Source organism: Chrysemys picta, chromosome 6, assembly GCF_011386835.1.
Source record: "Chrysemys picta bellii isolate R12L10 chromosome 6, ASM1138683v2, whole genome shotgun sequence".
Classification (NCBI taxonomy): domain Eukaryota; kingdom Metazoa; phylum Chordata; order Testudines; family Emydidae; genus Chrysemys; species Chrysemys picta.
The window spans coordinates 69,994,725-70,019,986 of record NC_088796.1 but is presented as its reverse complement, the minus strand read 5'-3'; the positions used below and the strand labels follow the sequence as shown (position 1 = coordinate 70,019,986).

Sequence of the window (25,262 nt, the reverse complement as noted above, 5' to 3'; positions counted from 1 at the left end):
CTATTTCCCTTCTTGAAACTAGAGCTGTGCAGAGGATGGAAATTCCATTTTGCAAGGGATTTTTAAATTTTGATTAGTTTTTAATCAGAATGAAACCTGAAAATATCTAAATTCTCCACAAAGGAAAATTCTGAAAAAACAAACAAACATTGCTTCAGATCGATCAAAATGTTTTGTTTTGAGAAAATTGAAACATTTGTTTTGATTTTAATTTTTTGTTGCATTATAATATAACCCAAAATTTAAAACAAACAAAACAAAGTCATTTCAAAATGAAAAATCAAAATGTTTCATACTGACAATGTTAAAACAGGATGTTTTGACATCGTCAGAAACCAGGGTTTTTTCAGTTTTCTCCGATATGAAATTTTGGCAAAATCAGCATAATTTTGTGACATGTCGAGATTTTGATGGAGTTGCATTTTCCAAAAGAAAATAGCCCTATCAACGTTTTCTGACCAGCTTTTCTTGAAATCTATACCTTCTGTACCTGGAAGTAACCTCATGTAGATCCTGAATTGAATTAAAGGTTGTTTGCTTGAGGGATTAAGGTCTGATTTGCCAGATGTGTTTGAAGAACTCATAGTTCAAATGCCTGTAATAAGTTGTGATCAGTGGAAAAACTCAGGAATGAGTTGGGAAGGGACATTTTGACTAGTGTTTGGCTCACACATGCCAGACTGGGCCTTTCAAGAAGTCTCTCTGGGCTGGATACACAAGTCCAGCTAGGCTATGCTCAGTACTGAATCCAAGGACTTCAGGGACAAAACTAGTCAATTGTGGAAGTTAGAGCAGTATCAAGACAAGTCAAGAAAAGAGCTACAGCAGCTCTAATGGCACCCTAGGGGCCATTCCTTTGGCCAGGTTGTCCTGAGTGCAAGGTTTTATTTTTATTTGTGTGACTTTTGTCAGGAATGCCTACAGCTCTGGATAGAGGCCTTTTTCATTACTGTTAGAAATCTAAATCAATATATTAATAAGCTGGTTCAGCCATACCCCTTCCTGCCCTGCCACACTGTGTGTGCTGGGGTGGGGAGAGGTGCACGAGGGAGAGTCATGGAGCTGGTTGTGCAGCTCTTCATCTCTTTTCTGCCTCATCTGTGGCATAAAAGAGACAGAACCAGGGCAGAAGATCTGGCCCTCTCACGCTAGCTGCAAATTTAACTTAAAATCCCATCCAGAAAAATAGAGCAATTTGTTCATGTTACTTAAAAATTACAAACAGTGGGTCAGTTTACACAAATTGAAATCAATGGGGTGGTATGAGTGTAAGCAAGTGCAGAGAATTTGATCCACTAACTAGAGAGTTTTGTACTTGTCCCCCCCCCCGCGCTTACCCACTCAACCATCTGCTACTTGTAGCAGTAAGAGTTGTGTAGTGGTCAATAGGTGAATCACCACTAAACAGCCTTCTGTTTAAAGTGCAGTGAATAAAATTCCTTGGCAAACCTGAAGTGGTCGCTTAATTTTCAGGTTTATTTTTTAGCCTTTTGTGAGTTATTGTTTAGTAAAGTTTGTGTATTGTTACTTTATGAGGCTAAGGTACTTTAAATCTTGAAGTGGTTATGCAGTAATAGCACAGGTTTATTATTATTTTGATACTTGAGTTGTATGATGTACTTTAAGATAATTATCTTCTTGACTGTAGAGTTGAGGTGACCTTGTGTAACCCGTAATACAGTCTTGATTGCATAAGCTAGGATTGGTATGCATTAGGTAAATACATTAAAAAAAAAACTCTTAAGAACATTTTCTGTTGGAGGAAACAAATGATAATCTCCAGGTATGTGTCTAACTTGGCAAAGAATAATGTTTCGCTCTAAGCAACTGCTTCCAAATATGTATATTCTGCTATCGTTCATCTTACTGAAGCAGAGTGGCAATGTATATGCGGCCAGATCTTCACCTGCACTGGGTTTACACTCAATCTGACAAGAGTGGGGAGAAGGAGAAGTTACTGTAAATCACTTTTCTGCTTCTATGAACCTGGTCTGGCTGGGGGCCAAAATAGTCCCTGTCATAAATTAGTGTAGCCTAAGGGTTACTGTCTGTTATGTTGACTGCCGCAGTCCCATAGGGTCTGACCAGTCTATCATTTACACCAGGTGAGACTCTGGTCTATACATTTTAATGTAGACACAGTCATAACATCCTAAAATCTGCTTCTCTTGTTTCACTTTTTTAAAAAAACTTGACACTTCATTAAAAATCCTAGCTCTGGATTTGTCACACACAATAAGAGTGAATTGGATTTTGCAATAGGTGCAATTTTGCTCCTGATTGCCAGAGATTCACATGTTGTATGATTCTCCTGTTGTATGTCCAGCATGGCAGATTTGGAATTCCATACCCCCCAGACCCCAGTAATATCTGAGATCATGTTTTTTATTAATTGCAGGAATATATTGTTGCAAAGCAAATATAAGTATCATCTATACTCTGCAGCACATCAGTCTCTTTAGATGAAAGAGTTTCATCTCCCAGTTTCCAGTACTTGCAATGGTGATGATTCCTATTGCAGGCCCCTCTTTTTGCTGTAATGTCTTTAGGACCTCTGGGTGAAGGCTGCAGCTTATCTGGGGGCATATTCAGTCCTTGGTAACTTCACCTAAATATCCCAGCCATCAGTGTAATCTTCTGTAGTGGAAAAATATACATTAAATCTCTAAAAGAATGAAGTGGCTCAGGTATATCCCTTATGTTTTTGTCATTGTCAGAGAATGAAACATTAGTTATTTATTCCAATTGTCGGTGCAACCCCCCATTATTATTATTGTTTATTGCTTGTTTCATGTTTGAAGAAAGGCTTTCAAGCAAGTAATTTGTAACTTTCATGAACTGCCCGACAGCCTTTAATAAGGGATGTAATCTATTTATTTGTTAGCAGTGAGATTTTTGGATTCTGGGGAATGCACTAGATTAGTTCATGATTTGCAGGTTTGTTTGCAAATCGTAGCTGCGGTTTAAATGAAAAATGTGAGAAACCTGAATGGACTCTACATGCGTGTCCACACATCATGCTGTATGTGCAGCCATCCATTTTATAAAACCAGCTAATAAAAATGGTAAAATTCCATTTATAAACACTTGTTATATGTTATCAGATTATTGAGGAAACTCTTTTAGGACCTGAGTCTCACTCATACTGAGCGATAATTTACTACATGAATAATCCCACAGAAATCAGTGGGACTACTCAGGTAGTAAGGTACTATAAACTCAGTGTAACAGTGACAGAACTAGGCCCTTAATAAGTTAACTGGATGACAGATAAAGTTTAAGGTTATTCATGTTGAGTCTTGAATTTTATAATTTGTTGAAAAAGATTAGTATAATCCTGGAAGATTTATTTTAATGTCAATAGATAAAATCTTCAAACATGAGTGTCTAAAGGTAGGTTTCTAATTCTGAGTTTAGAGAGACAAGGCGGGTGAGGTAATATCTTTTATTGGACCAGCTTGTGTGTTGGTGAGACAAGCTTTTGAGCTTACATAGAGCTCTTCTTAAGGATCTTCTTCAGGACCTGAAGAAGAGCTCTGTGTAAGTGTGAAAGCTTGTCTCACCAACAGAAGTTGGTCCAATAAAAGATATTACATCACCCACCTTGTCTCTCTAATATCCTGGGACCAACACAGCTGTAACAACACTGCATACAACAATTGAGTTTAGGCACTTTGGCCTGATTTACAAAGATGCCTAAATATAGACTTAGTTCTTAGGATCAGTGCTTAATGAAGCTTATGCCCAAATAAATCTGTTAGTCTTTAAGGTGCCACCCGACTCCTTGTTGTTTTTGTTGATACAGACTAACACGGCTACCCCCTGATACTTAATTAATCAGTGCTATTCTGAAACCAGTGCTTAATTTGTAATGAAGGAAGTCCTGGTGCTCAAGCAATTAGGTTCCGGGGCTCAAGCAATTCTTTTACTTTCATAACTCAGGCAGCAAGCCCAGAGGTGCCGGGGTTATGACCTGCCAAGCCTAGTGGTGCCAGGGTTTGGCCCGTGCAAGCCCTGGCACAAATAGAGCGCTGCTTAGGATCTTGGCTTTAGGTGTGCATATTTTGAAAATCTTGGCCTAGGTAGATGGCATTACAAAAAGGGGGAATCCTTTCTTCCCAAATCTTATCTTCTAGCTAGCTAGCCACTTAATGTTGAAATTCCTTTTGTGCCAGATATGCACAGTTTTCATTTGCTGAACATACTACTGTACATACCAATTTATTTCATAGGCTGGGTTTTGAATGTAATCTATGAGAAAGGAAATTGATAGCTCAGTTTAGAATCACTTTATTAGACAATGGAGTTTCCATTGTATGCGTAGTGAAGGTTGGTATTAGCAGTAACACACACAAGCCAGGGTCTGCACAGACTGCACAGATTTGTGATTTCCTGTAAAACAAAATATTAAAAAATATATAGTAGGTGCATGGTCACACTTCCACCTATTGTAACATATATCGCAGGAATGATGTTTCAGTAAGCAAAGAAAATCAAAAAATACAGACCTGATCATCCTTTTCCTGTTGACACCACTTCATTTGAGGTATTTTATGATTTGTAAATTTCTCTTCTCCTCCTTCTCCTACATCATCATCATCATCATCATCAGTCTTCTTTATACCATGTATGGCAGTGATAGTAGAAGCTGATAGCAATCTCCCATCTGACTGATTTCCATCTATCTCTAGCTAGTTTTTAAGTTTTGAGCATTCATTTTTCATCTTTCTGCCTGTAGAAGCCTTCCCAACAGTTGCTATCTTCCAAGATTTTCAGTCTTCTGCTCCCTTTCCCACATATTTGAAAACATTGCATTCTATAATTAGTTAATTTTTTTCCTGTTCTCTCTTTCTTTGTGTCACTTCTTCCAATTGTCTTCTTGATTTCCAGGTTTAATTTTTCCCCTTTTTTTGTGTCCTTTTGCTTTGATTTAGTCTGCTCCACCTGCCTTATTCTTACCTTCATTTATGTTTTTTCTCTGCTCCCTGTTGTCCTTTCCTCTGTGCATTAGTAAATAAAGCCTTTACAAGATCCTAGTCACTGACTTGCACACAGTTTTACTAATGTAATTTGCCCAGGACCTGGTTGTTTATAAGTATTAAGTTATAAATGTTACTTACTTTTACTGTCTGAAGTTTCAGATAAATTGAGTGTTGTAATCTCACACAAATTTTAATGTAATAAAATGAAAAATTATTTTGGGGGGAAATGTGTGCTTTTGATTGGCCTTTTAAGGTGTGGTTTGAGAAAACATCACTAATAGAATATATGAAAAAATATGGGCTTTTGCTAGTAAATACTTGTCAGTAATATAATACATCAAACCAGAAGTGACAAACAAAGTAGCTTCTGTGATTCTATTTTAAATTAAGTTTTATACATTTCTAGGGCCTGCTTCGCCTCTCACATAAACCAGTATGTCATTGTTGACCTCAGTGAAGTTTCTCCTGATTTATACTGGCACAAGGGAGAGGAGAATCAGGCCCCAAACGTGTAGTTCGGCAAGTGAAAATCCACTCCATAGGAAGAATCTTTCATAGTAATGTTGTCTCTTTTTATTTCAGTGCAATGAAACATCCTTCTTTTTTGAAGCACGTAACAAAACCACATGCAAACATCTTTGGAAATGCTGTGTAGAGCACCATATGTTCTTCAGGTGAGTGGAGATAAAGGTATTAAGGTTTTACTATGTTATGACAACAGAAGATAAACTTGCTGGCTAAGATTCTTGCTGCACCTCTCAGAAGCATAGCACAGACTCACAGCACAGGGGGTGAGGGGTTAGGGTGGCCTTAAGCCACTCTTGTGCCCTCCTGATTCTGGGCTCCTCTGTGAGACATGCCCTGCCCATGTCTCTTTCCAGGCATAGTTTTATTCTTCTACTATAGAATCTAGGCAAAAACATCAAACACAAAAAGCAATTCCTCTGCTCACCTTGGGCTGTAGCTCCCAGAGGCTTTTCCCTTTGACTCTCACAGTGCTGGAAAGGGGAAAGCCCCTTCCTTTCAATCCCCCCTGCTTCGGGGCCTACTGCAGAAGCCCACCTCCCTCCTGTAGTTCTCACTCAACTGACCTCTCTCAGCCCCTCTGTAAGGCACACCTGAACCCCTGCTCCCTGGCCACTTCCCCATTTGCGTCTGATAAATTGCAGGTTGGTCCCAGGTGTCCGGGCCCTCAAAGGGACAAGCTGCACTGTTGTACTGCATGACAGCGTACAGCAAATCCTGAGTTGTATGCATGCATCTTTAAATTATATGGGCATGTCCCTGTGCAAAGCAAGTTTCAGTTGGAAGCAAATTTGTTCAGTTGTGTTACAAACCCGTGTGAAAGTCCTGCCCTCATAATATTGCAACACTGACATGCCCTCAACAATGAGCACAATGCTCACTTAGATGTGTTCTCCCAATGTAAAGATGAGGAAGCTCCATGACTTCACACTCTCAGAATGTATTCACCATTCTTTCATGGGATAGAAGTTTGCAGGGTTTTTCCCACCACCAAAGAAGTGGCAAGGTCTTTGGACCTCCAAAACTATGGCACTTGGGGGAGTAACAGGAGGCAAAGGCTATTCAAGACCCTGTAGCTATGTACTGCCTCCTGTTCCTCAGCTAATACGGGAGCTGTGCTGCCGGCCCTCTTCCTCCATCAGCTGCTGATCCCAGTGCATGACTCAAGGGTAATCCACGTTACAAAGGAGGAACTTGCACAAGTTAACAGTTCCTCAGGCCTTGCAGCATTGCAGCATTAGATCGACCTAAGGCAGCTCACGTAAACCTAACTATGTCAGTGTATACCCTACAGCCTTGCTCCCGCCGATATAAGTGCCATCCTACACCGACATCATAACTTCATCTCCAAGAGAGGCATAGGGCTTATGTCAGTGTAGTTAGGGCAACACAGCGTTCCTGTCTGTAGCCCTGTGTTCCCCAAACTGTGGGGCAGGACCCTTGGGGGGTGCGGAGGAATGTTCGAGGGGGCTCTGCTGAAGCCATGAAATTAATAAGAAAGCCAGCTCCCCAGCCAGGCTGCTGCCCGGTCTCCGCTGTAAGCCAGGCTGCCACCCAGGTTCCCGCTCAGGCTGCCGCCTGGGCTCCCCACTCCTCACAGGGAGCCCTGCTGCCCCCTGTGTTCCAGCTCCCCGCTCCCAGCCAGGCTGCTGCCCAGGATCCCAGCTCCCTGCTCCTATCTGGGCTGCTGCCTGGGCTCTTCGCCAGGAACGGGGCAGCCACACCGGCTTCTCGGCTCCCCGCTGGGAACAGGGCAACTGACTGGACACAGGGTGCAGATCTCCTTGCTGGGAGCCTGGCTTGCCCCGAACTCTTGGGTCCCCATCAGAAGCATGGCAGCTGACTGGACTCTGTGTGCGGATCTCCCCGTCGGGAACCCAGCTACCCCCCCTCCCAGGCTCTTGGCTCCCCATTCCCCAGCAGGAGCACAGCAGCCAACTGGACTCTGGGCATAGATCTCCCTGCTGGGAGCCCGGCTACACCCCCTGGGCTATCGGCTCCCTGCTCCCCATTGGTGTAGTGTAGTTATGCCCTCAGTCAGCATTAACTTTTATGGGGATTGTGACAGTGCAACATCCTGTTCCTGTCTTCTGTTCTGTCTATACAGACTCTGAGACTTTCAGTTGTTAAACACCTAAGCGCAGTTTAGTTACATTAGCTCTTCCCACCACCTTATTGATCCATACACAATAATTATTTATAGTGTGTTTCTCCTCAGTTCTTTGCCAAGGAGAGGGAAGAGATCTCGCTACCCAGAGACCTTTCCAGGCTCTGCTAGCCTGCCTCCCTCTCCTGTGCCTTCTTATACAGTCTGTGTTAATGGACCAATTTGCTTGTTAGTCCTCCCCCAGCCTGTTCAAATCCATTAATTAGGTTCACCCTGGGGGGAATTAATTGGTATTTAAATGACCAGAGTGCTGGCTCAGCTGTTGGGTCCCAGGACTCTGCACAGGGATATTCTGTGGGGTTTGGGTAAGGGTGAGTTGGCACAGAAAGAACCTGTCCATCTAGATCTAGCCTCACCTGCATGGATTCATGGAACTCTGAGCCCCCTGGAGCACCCATGGAGAGCCTGCCATGACATGGGGATAAGGAGGAGCTTATAGAAGAGCCATGTTTCCCCTTTTTGGACCTGCAAATTTGTGCCCACAACTTCTGTTACAAGCGGAGGAGATTACTTTTTTTTATAATAGCATTGCATCATCCTAAAACCATTTTAAATGTACATTAATTACGGTAGTTTATTTACTATATATTTGAGTGTATGTAATTTTACTGTGTCATTTTATTCTTAAAATAATGTAGAATGCCAGAAAATGAGTCAAACTCTCTGTCAAGAAAATTCAGCAAGTTTGGATCTGTAGGCTATAAACATCGGTACAGGTAAATCTATTTCACCTTAAAATCTTTACATTCAGATCATTTCCCCTTAGAAAAACTGTTAATAACATTCCATTTCACAGGTTAAACAATGTGAGATGTAGGGCCAGATTTTCTGGTCTGACTTAGCTGTGCTCAAAGCAGGAACTGGGAAGGAGGCAATGAGGCAGGGGCCAAGGTTGCCTTTGTGGCTTCCTGATCCCTGGGGTTAGATGAGGGCCAGTACAGCCCATAGCACAACATAGAGGAGCCTCAGGAATGTTCTAAATTACACCCAGCCCATGGCCTGAAGGGGCTGTTTTAACAAGTGTGGACCACCAGAGCACAGAAGGACCCTGGCCACGATTCTTATGCAGAGATCTAGCAGTAGGGATGGCACAGAGCAATAGGGAAATCCACCAACTATGGACATTCCTCAGGAGGCCAGTTCAACTAGCTTTATAGCCCCTAGCGGTGCCAGAGCAGTACAAATGAGCCATGGTGGGGCTAAGGATCTGGTGCTTTTTGGTTAAGCTAGGGATAGCTCAAACCCACCTGGTGAATTTAAGGTTTCCTTGTCTAATGGTTGGGGCACAAGATTTGGAGCCAGAGGACCTGTGCTTTAGATCCAGTTTTGCCACATATGCTGTGTGACCTTCAGTAAGTCAGCTATGGTGGGATTTTCAGAAGTGCCAAACACTTGCAGCTCCAATTAACTTCTGTGTGAGCTGCAGGTATTCACCACCTCTGGAAATCAGGCCACTTACTTTTCTCAGGCCTGGTGACATCAGTCAAGAGTGTGAAAAATCCACACCACTGACCAAAGTAGCTATGCTGACCAAACCCCCAGTGTAGATGCAGCGAGGTCAATGGAAGAATGCTTCTGTCAGCCTTGCTACCATTGTTTGGGGAGCTATTGTTCCTACACTGGCGTAAAAACCCCTTCTATCAATGTAGATTGTACCTATGCTGTGTGGGGTTTTGTCAGCATAGCTATGGCAAAGGAGCTATGCCAGAATAGTCCCTGTAGTGTAGCCATACCCTCAGTGTCAGTTTCCCCATTTGTCAAAGGGAGATAAAAACACTTTTTCATCTTTGTAAGGTGCTTAGAAACATTTGAACAGAAAGTGCAATACAAATCTTAAGTACTATACTATACCATACTCATGAAAAACCATGGCCAAGTTTGAATGTCACAATATGCAGTACAGTCTCCTTATCACTGCCTCCCAGGAACACAAACCTAAAATCATAAGTCCTATAACCTCAAGTCTTAAGCACCTCCAGAACCTCAGTTAACAAATGAGGGCCAAAATCTTAGTAGAGAAGGATCTGGCTCCACAGGGGCTTCCAATCTACTCTTTATTGGAGTGATCTTATGTATGAATTTGGAGTGAAAGCTCCTCACAATGAGAAATACTTGATTCTGTGCCGGAGTAGAGAGGACCCAGGCTGTCCACCGCCTGGAACAGTTCTGCTGATTGTGATGTGACAGATGATTTGCTGTAGGAGAAGAAACTTTGCCTCCATCACACCCATGGCCTGAGATTTAACATTTTTTTGTTGCAATTGGCCACACTTAAGTATCTCTGCCCCTGGTGCTCTAGTCTCCTACCAAGGTGCCTGGTGATGATAATGAATTCACCTCTTGGAATGGGTCGTCGTCGACTGCAAAAATGTTTTTTAAACTTTCCAGATAAAATCTTCTCTTATCACCAGAAGGGAAAAAGGAATTCTTACTTGTGCTGTGTTGATTTACAAGGGTTTTCCCGAGACATGGGTTAGTGTTTTAATAATTTGGAATTTAAAAAAAGATTGGGACTATCCCATTAAAGTTCAGCTACTGCACAGTTGAAGCATATTGATTACCAGTATGATAGTGAACATTATTTAATTGGTTGGTATTTGAGATTAAGTAACTGTTGCTTCATTAAATGCATATTGGTAATTGTAATTAACAGCATCTTCATGTGCTTAAAGCATCAGCTGTTTGCTTACACTGTAGATCTGATTCCCACTACCCCACTTTTTTATTATTTGATTTTTGTTGGTGGGGGTGGGTTGTATCATTGAGGGGCAACAATAAAACTGCACTTCTGCATATATAATATAAGCTCAAGACAGAAGCTATAATTCCATGCCTGAGGAGAAGGGGTCAGAACCTTTTCTTGTTAGCCTCTGGGATATTTGTTTGTTTGGAGTCTGATAGTTTGTAAGCAACTCCCCATTATCAGATTAGTTGTTTAGATTAGGTGCTGCCCAAAGGGGATTAATGAAGGCTCCTGTTGGAGGGTTACAAAGGTTAACATGGTTGCAGAGCTATAACATTTGTTAATGCTTTCTGGCTAGCCTGCAGAATAAAATAATTTGAAACTTAAAACCAGTAATACTTTGATCCACTCTGATGGTTTTTTCCCCTTAAATATATTTTCTGATGTTTAAAGAAATAAAAAAAAAACCTGTTCATCCAAATGGATGTTCACATAACTCAAATACTAATTACAATGTTTAACACACAGTATAATTGCTCTTCACTCATTAGAAATGCGCCTGAGTGTTTTTAAATCATTGCACTGCAGATGTGGCAACTGGGAATTATTGCTAGAAATGATCTTTCCAAAAACCTTAATTTAAAATAAATGTAAGAGAGATCTATAAAAAAAAATTAAAAGTCTCTGCATTTTATTTTTGTTGAAACTGAAATACCGTTAGATAGTATTAGTGTTATTAGTAAAATAATGTTAGTATTTAATTGATCTTATTGTATGACAGCAGAAAACAAATAAAATTCGTAGTGCTATCCGATTAATATATCTTATTTGTTGATTCACAGATGTTTTGTTTAAACCTGCATTAGTCATTTATGGTTAATATCACTTTAAGGTTAAATCCAGAAATTATAGAATAAATTTTTAGTCTTATCGTCTGCTTTTGTTTTGTTTTGTTTTTTTACAGGAAAAGGGGAAGCGTAACTTAATTTTATTGAAAACAGTTCAGTAACATAGGTCCACATTGGAGCCACAGTTTTTTGTGATACGGAGATTTACCTTATTTGTTCATTGTGTGTTATGATTCTTGTGTCTACTATAGATTTTAATTTTTTTGTCAGTTTAAATCTGAAAATGTTTAATATCTTTCTCAATTATTGTAAACACAGGAATGCTTAGGTTGTAATTAATTATTTTTGTTTTTTTCCTAATATCTAAAAGAAAAATTGAGAGCTGCACTGGGTATGCAACACAATATGCTTTTCAGGAACAAGTGCATATATTTACAACCTATGGCCTAATTCACATTTACGCTAAGGCAGCTTTACACGGTGTAGTCATGGGTGACAGAGCTTTAAAATGGGTGTAAATATAATTTCTCACACCGTTAGGTCCCTTTTGCAATGAAAAGGGGCCTTAGCATAAATGAAAATCAGGTCCTATCATTTTTTGTGTGTTAATGGCTTGTTGCAGGCTGGCACTGCACCAAGTTTGGTGTCACTTTATCCTTCCCATTCTGATTATGTGAAATATTAGGGCAGCCATTTGTTGCCTCAAACAGAGCAATGCTAAAGGTATATTTTAGTAAGACAAATGACTGTAAAAATTAATTCAGGAAATAAAATTACAGCAATCAAATTACTTAAGAAAATTGCATGCTCAAAGGTTATCGTGAGGCCACAAAAAAGGCCAAGCTGTGTTGGCTACTGTCTTAATTTTCAATAAAGTAGCATTTTGTGTGGATTCTGGAACTGTTTCCTTACACTCAGTTGGAAAAATACCAAAAGCAGAAGAGATTGGCATGATCTGTTGGCAGTTGTGCCAAGATTTGATTTGAAACAAAATCACAATGAATAGCATTGTAGTTAATACTTCACAACCTGCTGTGTGAGCAGGAATATTAGAACTTGAATCAAGGTTCCATGGGTAACAGGTTGATAACTAATTCACTGTGCTGTCCCAACCCAGCATAATTTCTCTAAATAAAAATGTTAAATTGCTTTAAGGTTCACTTCTCAATTTTCCATTTATCCATCATATTGATTTTGTTGCATTTTCAAGTGGCAGGACAGCTTTGCAGATGAGCAGAGAACCTTCTGTCCAGCTTCCTCGGCCTGACCAAAATGTTGAAAGAAGTCGTAGTAAGACTTATCCAAAAAGAATGGCACAAATGCAACAGACTGGTAAGCCCCATTTGAACACTTCTGTTTATTTTGTCTAAGGACAAGCCTTTTCTTTGGCCAAAGATGAGTCACTCTGTTTTCAGGAAATCAAGCTGAAATTACTGCAGTATCCTGAAGTTTCTCTTTAAAATGTGTTTTCTATTTTTGTTTTAGACTGACATAAACATACTCACGTTAACTGGAGCTAAGAATTCCAACTTTATGAATAAAAGTGATAAAGGAGTGTGGATTAGTGATAGAAGTATGTTTTTGTAGACTCAAATAACCAGTATAGTAGAGTAGCCTGAAAACATGTAATCAAAAAGAATTTCTTTTCTTTGCGATGTTTATAGCACTCTGCAGTTCGGACTATGTGGGCATGAATTGCAGCTCACCCTAGTATGCTGTCCTGTAACTCCCCTGTGTGGATGCTGCAGGTGCAAACGAAAAGGTAGCTAGTTCTCATTAACTTAAGTCCTGTTTAAAGAGGACTTTATTAGCCCAAACTTTTAGTTCGTGCTTGTAGTGTCCACATGGGGGAGTTACAGTGCAGCATGCTCGTGTACGCTGCAGTTCATATCCCCGTAGTCTGAAATGTGGGGCCAAGTAGAACAGCCCAAAGACTTCGTGAACAAGGTCTTGTGTCCTAAGCAGAACATTAGACCTACATAATGCCTCTGGGATCCCAGAATTATGCATCACTGCTTCACCCAAGGATTCTTCCCTTCACTGTTTCTCTCCAGTACAGTCCAACCAGTCCAACATAACTTGTGGTGTTTATTTTGATGTTAGATTGAATTTAAGTTTCCACCCTCCTTTGGATTTTCAGTGTGCTTTAGCTATGTGTGTTGAAAACTCATAACTACATTATCAAAATGTCAGGGGGGTGCTAGAAGATCTGGCAGCTAGGTGGGGACATTTAGGACTAAGCGGTGACTACAGGAATGGGCCCCAACATAAAAAATAGTTCCTGAATGTTAGTAATAGAAACAATAGGTTTTAAGATTTTAAGCCTCAATCCATACGAGTACTTATGCATGTACTTAACTTTCCATGCATGAGTAGTTCCATTGATTTAAATAGGCTTACCCATGTGCATAAAATTAAACATGTGCACAAGTGTTTGCAGGATTGAGGATTTAGTCCATAATACTTGAAAATTTAGCCAAGTTTTCCTCTCATCACAAGGTAATTGAAATATTAGAGGCATTCAAGAGCCGCAGTTTTTTAAACCTAGCTTATACTGATACTAATGTTGTAAAATTTTAGATTTTTTTACTTTTTAATCTTAATGTTGTCTTTAATATTTTCATCTTTTCTCCATTACATTTTCTGATATTTGTACATTCACATTTGACAAGATTTTTATAGAAAAAAATAGGAAACACTAAAATAAGAAAAAAATATTGAAGAGAACAAAAAACAAAACAAAAAACTCAAACCCCAAAACAAACAAAAATCCAGAATCCCAACAACTCTGAAATCTAACAGTTTGATCATGGAATAAATGCCAGTGAGTCATTATCTTAATTTATTCCTGTATCGTTTGCATTTATAGAATGATAATGTTTTATGAGAATACTTTTTACATCTTACTAACTACCTAAATAGTTATCTAGTGGTTAGAGCATGGATTGGGAGCTAGGAAACTGGGGTCAAGTCCTAGCTCTGCCACCAGGCTCTGTGGTCTTGGGCAAATCAATCAATCAATCTCTCTGCCTCAAGTGCCCCAACTGTCAGAATTGAGATAATAATGGTTACTACTGTACCTGCCTCGCATGAGGGGGTTGTGAGTATTAATTAGTTAATGTCTAAATGCTTAAAATATATAGAGTGGGATTTTTAAAAGCACTCAGCATAGGTTTTACCTTGCTCACATTGAAGTCTGTGGTAGATTTGGGAACAGAATCAGGCCAACATGGAGAGCTTTTGAAAATCCTACCAATGTAGTGCCATATAAATGATAATCATTATTGTTATGTATTTATTTCCTAATCTGTTTATATAGCTATTCATATCATGGGACAGATGTTCCCCTCCTGTATTAAACAAGAGTTAGAGGGGAAAACTGCACTGGAAACCCTGAAAGATTTTCTTCATAGGCTTTTCTCAATATCATTTCCTTCTAATGAAGGAGCTTATGGCCTCCTGGAATGGAATGCAAAAGGCAGTTACCTGGATCCAGGAATGTTCTGTGCTGGTTACAGGTCTCACCTGTTTGATGTTTAAGCAAAAGTTAGTACTTCCCCCTCTGTGCCTGTTAGTTGCAGCCCTCAGGAAGGGATGGAACTACTTTACCGTTCTGAGTGCTACCGTGGGTACATGGCTATTTATACTCATGCTAGCTTGATGAGAGCTAGCATGAGTATGTGTACATGACCAGGACAATCGCATCTCTAGCTCATGGTATAGACATAGCCAGATTTTTGCTTTTTGAAAATGGCATTAGGACTCTGATGAACTTTGAAAGACAAGGTGGACCAATAAAAATATTACCTCACCCACCTTGTCCAATAAAATATATTACCTCACCCATCTTGTCTCTCTCATATTCTGGGACCAACATGGCTACATAACACTGCATACAACATTTGGCATAGACATCCATTCAGTTGCACTATTCAGTATTTCTGTTGATAGTCTGAAATGGATTTCATTTCCTGCCTTATCTCTCTCCTCTCATTTTGCAGAAAAGTGCATGGCTACTCAGTGAGTGATCCTGTCAGCTGTAACATAAATCTCTAGTATCTGTTTAGTATGAGCACTTGAGTGTCTTGTATTCTTTACTACTCTTTATTGTTTCAACGGCAGATTTAGGTGCTCATTGATAGTTGCTGTCATTTTTCTATGGTTGTGAGGAAACTGAAACCTATTCTATGTTTTTGTTTGCCTGTAGTGATGTGCAAAATTCCACAAGCAGCGCATATGTGTTCTTTTGCTGACTTACAAAATTTTGTAGCTCACAAATTTAAATAAAAAAAGCTTTTTCCCCATGTCCACTTATACATGCATATGTCTATAGCCTCTTTCCCATGCACCGAAGTGTAGATTATTTTATTTTTAATTTAACTTGTGTACTCAGTAAACGGTCTAGGGTTACCATACGTCCGGATTTTCCCGGACCTGTCCGGCTTTTTGGGCCTCAAATCCCCGTCCGGAGGGAAATCCCCCAAAAAGCCAGACATGTCCGGGAAAATAGGGAAGGAGGGATCGGCGGTGCTCGGCCGGGGGCCGGGCCGGGGCCGGGGGCCAGCGGTGCTCGGCCGGGGGCCGGCGGTGCTCGGCCGGCGGTGCGGAGCCGGGGGCCAGGGCCAGCGGTGCGGAGCCAGGGGCCGGCGGTGCTCGGCCCGGAGGCGGCGGTGCTCGGCCCGGGGCCGGGGGCCGGCGCCCCAGGGCCCGAGCCAAGCCGGGCGGGAGACACCGGGGCCAGAGCCTCTTGGCCTGGGCTGGCCGGCCAGCTGGCCAGCCGCCAAAGGGAGCCGCTTGGCCGGGGGGCCAAACTGGGCCGCGCCCCCCCACCCCAGCTTGCCTGCTGCTTCAGGTGTCCCGCGAATCAAATGTTCGCGGGAAGCAGGGGAGGGGGAGAGGAGGGGGGGGCAAAGCGTCCAGGGGAGGGGGCGGAGTTGGGGCGGGGCCAGGAAGGGGCGGAGTTGGGGCTGGGGCGGGGCCCATGGAGTGTCCTCTTTTTGGACACTTAAAATATGGTAACCCTAAGTAAGCCATTTATCACCAAATAAGTCCCAGAAGTGCAGCTACTTTCTGTTGATGGGTATGCCTTACTTCTAAATGACTATCCACAAAAACGAATAAGTGTTGCATATGTCACTTAACCTCTTGGGAAAGGGGAGAGAGCCAGAATGTTCTCCATGGAGAGCAAGAAACATTACAAAAGAAAGACATGCATGTTCCTCTGACAGGCTGTCCTGACACTTGTAACATCCTTGCATATAAATGAGCATCTGTTTGAAACCTCATTTTTCATTTTGCATATGGGCATATACATTGATAAACAAGGTTAGCCTGCTTTCTATGTTTAAAAAGGTTTTCAGAGGTTGAGGGCTGGTTAATGTTTCTCTCTTCATGCTGGAGTATGACAGGCTCTACTACATCTCATTGGTATAAAACCTACACTTTTCACATAGACTCTTTCTTGAATGTAATCATGTTGAGTCCAGTTAACCCAGTAAATCAATTCTGCCTCACTTGATTCATATTATGCATCATTTGATAAAAATATGAGCTCATAGCAGACTTTAAATCCTACAGAATAATTCTGATTTAGGAGATGAGCTTCGTAGGATGAAGTAGTGTTATGAGTTATTTAAAGCTTCCCATGCTTAAAGTATCTGGGAGAGTAATATGACATAGCTTATTAAAATAAATACAATTTTTTAGGATAGTTAGAATTGTACCAGTTGTTGTCATGATAACTAACCATTCATAGTATTATATTTTCTGGTGTGGCGTAATAGAATTAAACATGCATTGCTCAGCATTTTACACTGATTTATTTGACTTGATTTTGCCTGTCTCCTCATATGAATTATACATTCCTTAAAGCGTTTTGTGCCAAGCACCATTTATGTTAGCAGCCTGCTGGGGATGGTTTAACTTTTGCTTTATTTTTTTAAATCAAAGAAAACAGAATGATATTTCCCAAAAAGATCTCCAAGTCATTTCTTGCACATAGTTCTTACTCAGTACAAGAAGATACCTCCTGTAATTTCCCTCTTTCTCCCTCCTGGCTCAATAGTTCACCTGCTTTTTAACACTACAAAAATCTATTTAAATTAATTTAAAAAACCCAAACTCTTTCCTTTCTGCAGCCAGCTCAATTAGCTGAATTTCGGGCTAGATTTTTGCCTGGTGCTTGTGTCCCCCTGTACAAGGGATAGGCACAGTCAGAGCTCCTGTGCTGGGGGAGTATTAAGGGGAGTGAGGATGGAGAGCCAGGCCTAGGGATGGTGCACTATGCATACTCCCCCATACACCTGGGAGTTCTGGATGGGACTGTGTTTCCTGAGCCACAATCTATTCTGGAGTTCCCCTTGGGAGGGGTCTGCTCCACATTCCTTCCAAATTGGGACTGTGTGTAAATCACACACTGTAGCCCTTAAAATCCCTACTCCCTCCCTTAGCTCATAAAAATAATGTTTTCTGCCACCAGCAACCCCCAGTTCCTTTAGTGGCCCCGTGCTGATTGTCATGGCTGATTATATAAAAACATTGAATTTATCACATATTGTCCATCTCCCGTTGTTCTCACCACTGTAATGATAGGGTTAGCTATCCCATGTAACACTGAGAAGCTCATAGTACTTCCTTGTTACATTGGGCCATTATCACATGGGCCTAAACTCATTAGCATGGCAGCCAGTGACTGAACCCCGTATTAAGAGTGGGAGCAGATGCTGAGAGGATAATGATGGAAACATTTAATTTTTGTGTGTGCTTGTTAAATATATTTGGGGCTTAAAATGGAAATCTGGGGGAGGGGGTGTACATAGTGAAGAGAGGGGAACTTTAGATTTATTTCTAAAAATATTCATTAGAAATGATCTGGTTCTCTTGATGGGATAGACAGTTTGATTTTGGCCTGGCAGATTATCTTCCCAGGAACAAGATTAAAGTTGTACAAAAGCATCCCTCTTATTATCCCTTACTTAAAATGTTACATATGTCAGCCATTCAGGTATTAGAGAAAAATCAGACAAGGAAGCTTTAATCTCTATGTATTTGATGTGTATCTGTTCCATTAAAGTGAATAACAGGAGGCTTTTTCATTATCTGGTTTACTGCAACACATAAAAAGCTAGTAGCCAAGACACATTAGGAGATTTGGGTGCTCTAAACATATGCTAGATACTTGTAATCTATGATGTATGAGCTAAGGATAAAACCTTATTTAGATCTCCCATTACACTGAGATGAAACCAATGTATCTTCATTGTCTCCACTGGAGTTACTGTGATTTTCACCAGTATAAATGAGTGCAGAATCAAGGCCTTGTGTTGATTTTCTATATAATATTTTTTTCTATAAAACTTTAAGTCATAGATTTTTAGAGAAATTAATGGCCCATGTTTGACCACAGTAGTTAATGTTTACCACTAACCAGTGTTTGTTCATTTACTACATAGATTGTCTATTAGATTTTTTTCTACTTTGGAATTTGGAGCCATAACACTTTAGTAAAATTCCAAAGAGTGTAATATAAACATTAATCACTGTACTTCAATTTAAAAAAGAGAGAAAAAACACATTTTTTTTTCTTTATCCTTAGAATCTGCAAATCTGGTTTTCTCCTCGCTAAACACGCATACAAACTTAATTGGCACTCCAGGCTGCTAGCACCAAACAGGCAAGGTTAATTTTCTAATTTGGTGTTAGGTTTGGAGAGTTTCTTTCATAGGCTAAAGTCTGCGGTATGAATAGCTGACTGTGCTGTGCTCTTATTCACTTTCTGGTTTAATTTAGTTGGGAAAGGGTTACAGTTAAAATTTGCTCTGGTTATAAATCATAAACGCCACCAGTGGAGCAGTGTTCAGGATCCCTCATTGTTCTGTAGCATTCTATTGTGATCAGAATAGCATTTTGTGCAGCGTTCAAAATGCTGGAGACTAGATGCATTTGTCTGATGAAAAGGTTATTTATCCTTTTTGTTAAGTGTTCAATTATAAGAGTTCCTTAGGAGTATTCTTCCTGGGACAATATTTATATGACCCCATCTACTGCTACCCAAAGATTCTGGTTTACTCAATAATGAAAATGCATAGTTTCCAGTAAATTATTATTATTATTTCTTTAGGACCTGATTCACTAGTGCCTTGCACAGATGTTTACACTTGTGCAAAGTAGTGGGTGTAAAATGCTACCATTCTGATTTAGGAGCAGCCTAGGTTAGGTGCGGTCTGGAAGATCAGGCCATTAATATTTATGTTGCTGTACCATACCTTGTCTTGTCAGGATCAGGGCGCTGTGCAAACACCTATGCAGGCAAAGTCCCTCACCTGAGAGGACTATATATTATCATGGGATACTGCAGGGCACATCTCATTTCTTGTATGCAGTATTGTCAACCCCAAACATTCAAAATCATTAGTCAGGCTCCAACAAATCATGACATTGTCTTAAAAATAAGGAATTTTTACATATATAATAGGTGTTGAGTTTTTTATATTAGCCTTCTGATTTTTGAGCCTGTAGGATACACTCAGGTCAGATTTTCAAGCTTTTCTCTGCAGATATGGGGAGAACTATTTTTTTAAAGGAATACTGAGATTCTCATGGAAGAACATGTCTCCAGAAGTGGGTTTAAGAAAAATACCAAATAACATGACACTCATGATGAAATCATGAGATTTGACAACAGTGGGTATAGATGACGGAGCCACTTTGTTTCACTTGAGTTCTCTTACCATAGGATGTACTCAGTAGTATGTAGAGTGAGATTCTGAGATGATAGGTGATTTAGGAAATCACATTTTCATCATGATCTCTGAGTAGTCACTGTATCCAGATCCATATTTCAGACACTTCCCCAATTCAGATAAGTACTTAGCAGAAAAGGCCTCATTATCTTTTCACCTACCCCTGTGAAAATGAAGAGAAACTCCAGTGGAGTTATGCTGGTGTAATACCGATATGGGACTCAGAATCATTCAGAATATCTCCATCTTACAATGGCAGAACTAGTTTTACCAGACTCTTATTTTGTGCCATGGAAATTCTCTGATTATAGTTGCAGTCCTGGTAAAATTGGGACAGTCCTCTTTTTGATATGATGTCCCAGTTTCCTGGGAACTTCTTTTGTGATGACTGAAGTGTTTTTTTTCATTTAATCAGTCAAAATGTTTTTTTAATAACTACAAAATGTTTGTTCAAGACTGAGTGTTCAGTGTGATGAACAACGTTGGAGTAAAGAGAAAAGTTTAATGAGGATGAAAACTATTAAAGCTGTTCTTTTGCTCAAAGTGAATGTTAACAAAATTTACTCAGCATTGTATTTAGAAAAGTTAGCTATTGGAATATCCTATTGTTGAGTAAGTAGCAGTACCAGAAGTCATTAAAAAGTGTTTTGTATGATTAGTTTGTAAACCTAAAAAATGTTGCCACAGAAAGGTCCTAGTTCTTGATTTTGAAAATGTGGTCATTTTATAATTGACACTTCTATAAACTGTAACATTTTTACCTTTTGTAAAATGACATTCAAAAAGATATGAAATTCTTTCCTAACTTCGCTTTTTTGTTTTATTACAAATTTTGATAAAATGTTGATTTGGCTATTTTTACATTATATTATATATATATATGTGGTTGAGAGAAAAAGTAAACTCAGGAGACTATTGGTTTAGGACAATATTTAATGTTTTTATTTAACAGATAGTTCCAATTTAAAAATTAAACTTGTCAACCAGTTGTCTAGACTATGTTCTAATTACCTTGGGTATTTCTAAAACATACACATATAAAAATCCATCAAGTTTCAATATTTCTGGTTAATAACATACAGCACAGTGCATGAACTTCCAAGAAAGTGTTTTTTTCCTTTTGGTATCACTATGCTCTCTCCTCATTAGTGGGTTTAAATACAAACACCATATTCGGATAATGTCAAGGGACTGAGTTTAATTAAAAAAAAACAGACATGAGTTAACAATTCTGCAAGCCTCCTCGTTATTTAAATTTAGGGTTCTTAAAACTGAATAATCTATTTATATTCCATAGCAGAAGTTGACATAATAAGAATTATTGTAAAAGCAAATCAAACCACGTACACCTACCCTGTCAGAAAGATAATGCAAAAAAAAAGTTCAGATTTTACTGGTCAAAAGGTGAGGAAAAACTGCAGCTATTCAGATATGAAAGGATTCTATATCTTTAAGGTGTTTCCAAGATACCTGTTACCTTAGTATCTAAGCACCAATAATGGCAGATAAATCATATCAGTAGGATTAGTGTTAGAACAATTTGTCAAGAGTCCATTCTGTATCCAGAACCACATCATAATTTCTACCACCAGTGATCATATGAACTGTCACAGAAGCATCAAAGGGTGCAAAGGGCAAAGTATGCAGCCCCATCCACCTCAACAGCAGCCACCCGACTTCATCCACCAGTCAATGGTTACTTTTGACAGGACACTCAAAGGTTGTGACGTAACAATAATACCATCCCCACCCATTTCTAGGTGGTGCCTAGCATACTTTGCCTGTAACTGGAGGGCTATAACAACAGACAAATGGGTATCATCCGTTTTGGTTACACCATCAAGATTTTTTCTCCACCTCTTCCAAAACCTCCTTCCTGGCCCCTCTTTAGCACCACACTCATGAGGAGCTTCTCCAATAGGAGCTGGACACTCCTCGAGCGAGGCGCTATAGAACAACTGCCACCTCCGCATCAAGGAAACAGGTTCTACTCCAGCTGTTGATAGTACCTAAGAAAAAGGGTGGATGGAGGCCCATTCTTGACCTATCTCAGCTGAATATTTCATTCACAAATTAAAATTTTGCATAGTTACATTGGCATCAGTAATTCTCTCCTTGGAAAAAGACACATGGTTTGTAGCTCTTGTCATGAAAGATGCTTATTTTCATGTGGACTTTCACCCATCCCACAGAAGGTTTCTGATAGGACAGGAACACTACTAGTTCAGGGTGCTCCTGTTCGGTCTGGCAACAGTATCAAGGATCTTCGCCAAGGCCTTCTCAGTGGTGGCAACACAGATTAGATGAGATGAAACAGCTACACCATCTTCCCGTATGTAAACACCTGGCTTCTAACAGGCAGATCCTATCTGGAAGTTCAATCAGCAACCTTGTCCTTTATGGCATGCTTGGGAATCTGCATAAACATGGAAAAGTCTACTCTGACTCCCATGCATCTCATAGACTTTATAGGGCAAACCTGGACTTGATCTCAGCAAGGGCCTACCTCCCTGTAGACAAATTCCATACCAGGAGCAGTCTGATAAACCGAGTCACTCTCAAACCCTGAATGACAGTCTGTGTCTGTCTTTCTTTGCTAGGCCACATGGCCTCCTGTATTTAGGTAATGCCTGTAAGAACCTGCAGGACTAGAATCTGGGACCATGGGGGTTCTGGGCCATGAACACTTCCACATTGTGATTGGAAGCTCAGCCTATGTTTCTGCTGGAGGACCCTGTGAAGCTAGACACTTCAGGAAGTACCGCCCACTGGGGCCTGAGTGGCAGTCCCCTGTAGCCCACTGATTGCCTCAAGTTGGTATAGCTACCAGGAAGACATCATGGGGAGCTGTCTCAACAATGATGCAGACCTACTACTTGCTTCTGTTCCTGAACTTGCCTCACTGTGAATCCTTGACTCCAGCTTCTGGCCCTGGTTCATTCCCAACTCTGTTACTTTCCTGCAGTCAGTCCCCTGGTTCCTGACCCTGAATTCCCAGCTCAACCCCAACTCTGCGACTTGCCTCCCACCTGCAACTTGGTGCCTGACCCTGACCCAACTATTCGTCTCCTGACCATAACTTGGTAACTGACTGATGCACACAGGCTGTCCAAGGCCTGGCCCCGACAATGTTGTTCACCAGGCTGTATCTCCATATTCAACAAGTCTGGCTCACTCACAGATGTGAATACACTGGAGAGAGTCCACAAGAGAGCAACAAAAATGATAAAAGGTCTAGAAAACCTGACCTATGAGGAAACGTTAAAAAAATCTGAGCGTGTTTAGTCTTGAGAAAAGAAGACTGGGGGCTACCTGATAATAGTCTTCAAATATGTTAAGGTCTGTCGCAAAGAGGATGGTGATCAATTGTTCTCCACGTCCACTGAAGGTAGGACAAGTAGTACTGGGCTTAATGTGCAGCAAGGGAGATTTAGGTTAGATATTAGGAAAAACTTTCTAAGTATAAGGATAGTTTAGTAGCACTGGAATCGGTTACCAAGGGAGAGTGTGGAATTCTCATCATTGGAGGTTTTTAAGAACTGGTTAGACAATCAGTTCTCAGGTGTACTTGGTCCTGCCTCAGTGCAGGGGGCTGGATTAGCTGATCTCAAGGGGTCCTATCCGGCCGTACCTTTCTATGATTCTATGAACAAGAAGTTCAACATATTGTTCCAGAGAAGCACAAGGTCAGGACTCAAGGGGCAATGCCCTCCCACTGTCCTGGACAGGCCACTTTAGGTATGCCTTCCCATCCCACTAATACCCCAGGATCTATGGAAGATTTGTCACAACAAAGCACAAATCATTCTCATCTCACTCTTTTGGCCCAGACAGTTCAAATTTGCAGTCCTCCTACAAATGTCAATCTGTCAACCCATCAGCATTCAGTCCTTCCTGGACCTGCTAACTCAGGAGAATGGCAGGATTAGACATCCCAGCCCAGAATCTCTTCACCTCATGGCTTGGTATTTAGATGGGCATCAGACCTAGAGCATTCCTGTTTGGAGGCTGTTCGATCTATTTTTAATTACAGCAGGAAAGATTCTACCAGAAAATGTTATCTAGCCAGGTGGAGCCATTTCTCTACTTGGGTGCACCAGGAGCAGTTATCATCAGGGGTTGCAGGTATTCCTGCTGTTTTAGACTATCTCCTCACTCTCAAGACATTGGGTCTGTCTATTAGCTTATTGCGGGTTCATCTAGCGCAATCAGTCCATTCCATCCTCCAGTAGGTGACTATTTTATTTTTACTCACTCAGTAACAACTAGATTCTGAAGGGTCTGACTAGGAAGTAGTGAAGCCAGCACCACAGTGGGACCTCAATCTCCTACTTTCAACACTTACTGGGCCACCTTTTGAACCATTGGCCGTGTGCTTTATGTCCCACCTGTCTATGAAGGCCACCTTCCTAGTTGACATTAGGTCGGTCAGGAGAGTGGGTGAGCTGGAGGCCGTCATGGCTAAACTCTATAGGCTACATTTCATAAAGAGAACGTATCCTTTGTCTCCACCTGAAATTCATCCCAAAGGTAATTTGCAAATTCCCACATAAACCAATTGATCCACTTAATGGTGTTCTTCCCAAAACCTCATACCTCCAGGAAGAAGAGGAGACTTCACTCTCCCAATGTCAGACGAGCATTGGCAATCTACCTGCAAAGAACGAAACCATTTACAAAATCATCTAGACTATTTGTTGCTATAGTGGAGTGAGCACAGAGACCAACAATATCTGCTCAGAGACTCTATAAGTGGATTTCTGGCTGTAGCCTCCTTTACTATCAGTTGACGCATTTCACTCCCCTGGACAGGACGAGGGCCCATTTCACTAGAGCACAGGCAACCTGAGTAGCATTTCTTCGAGACATGCCTACGTTGGACATATGTAAGGGGGCAACCTGGAGTTCCATGCACGCTTTTAAGATGCATTATGCTTTGGTCCAAGCCCCTTCTGCTGATGCAGCCTTTGGAATTGCAGTTTTACAGACATCTATACAACCTGCATCCTCACACCCCCCTCCTATATGAGTACTGCTTGCCAGACACTCAGGTGTGAAATACACATAGGGACCAGCACTCAAAGAAGAAATGGAGGTTACTTTCCTTTAACTGGAAATTCTTTAAGATGTGTGGTCTCTATCTGTTTTCCACTACCCTTCCTCCTTCCCCTCTGTTTCAAGTCATGACTGATTAATGGTAGAAAAAGAATTGGAGAGGTAGTCGGTCCTCACTCCCCCTTCACCCTAGGTGCTAAGCACAAGGAGATCCAGGGTGGAGGCCTAGACTAACACAGACACTACTTGCAAGATTTTCCG

At 40.8% G+C, this 25,262-nt stretch overlaps 1 protein-coding gene across 5 annotated transcripts in view; it reads left to right on the top strand.

Moving 5' to 3' along the window:
• Window positions 1–25,262, top strand: part of EPB41L4A (erythrocyte membrane protein band 4.1 like 4A) — a 206,889-nt gene that overhangs the window by 126,276 nt on the left and 55,351 nt on the right. For all 5 annotated transcript variants that reach the window (XM_042840451.2, XM_065599250.1, XM_005281621.4 and 2 more), the window contains 3 exons: window positions 5,565–5,656; window positions 8,313–8,390; window positions 12,416–12,537. In XM_042840451.2, coding sequence (XP_042696385.2) covers window positions 5,565–5,656; window positions 8,313–8,390; window positions 12,416–12,537 — 292 coding nt within the window. The remainder of the gene's footprint in view (window positions 1–5,564; window positions 5,657–8,312; window positions 8,391–12,415; window positions 12,538–25,262) is intronic.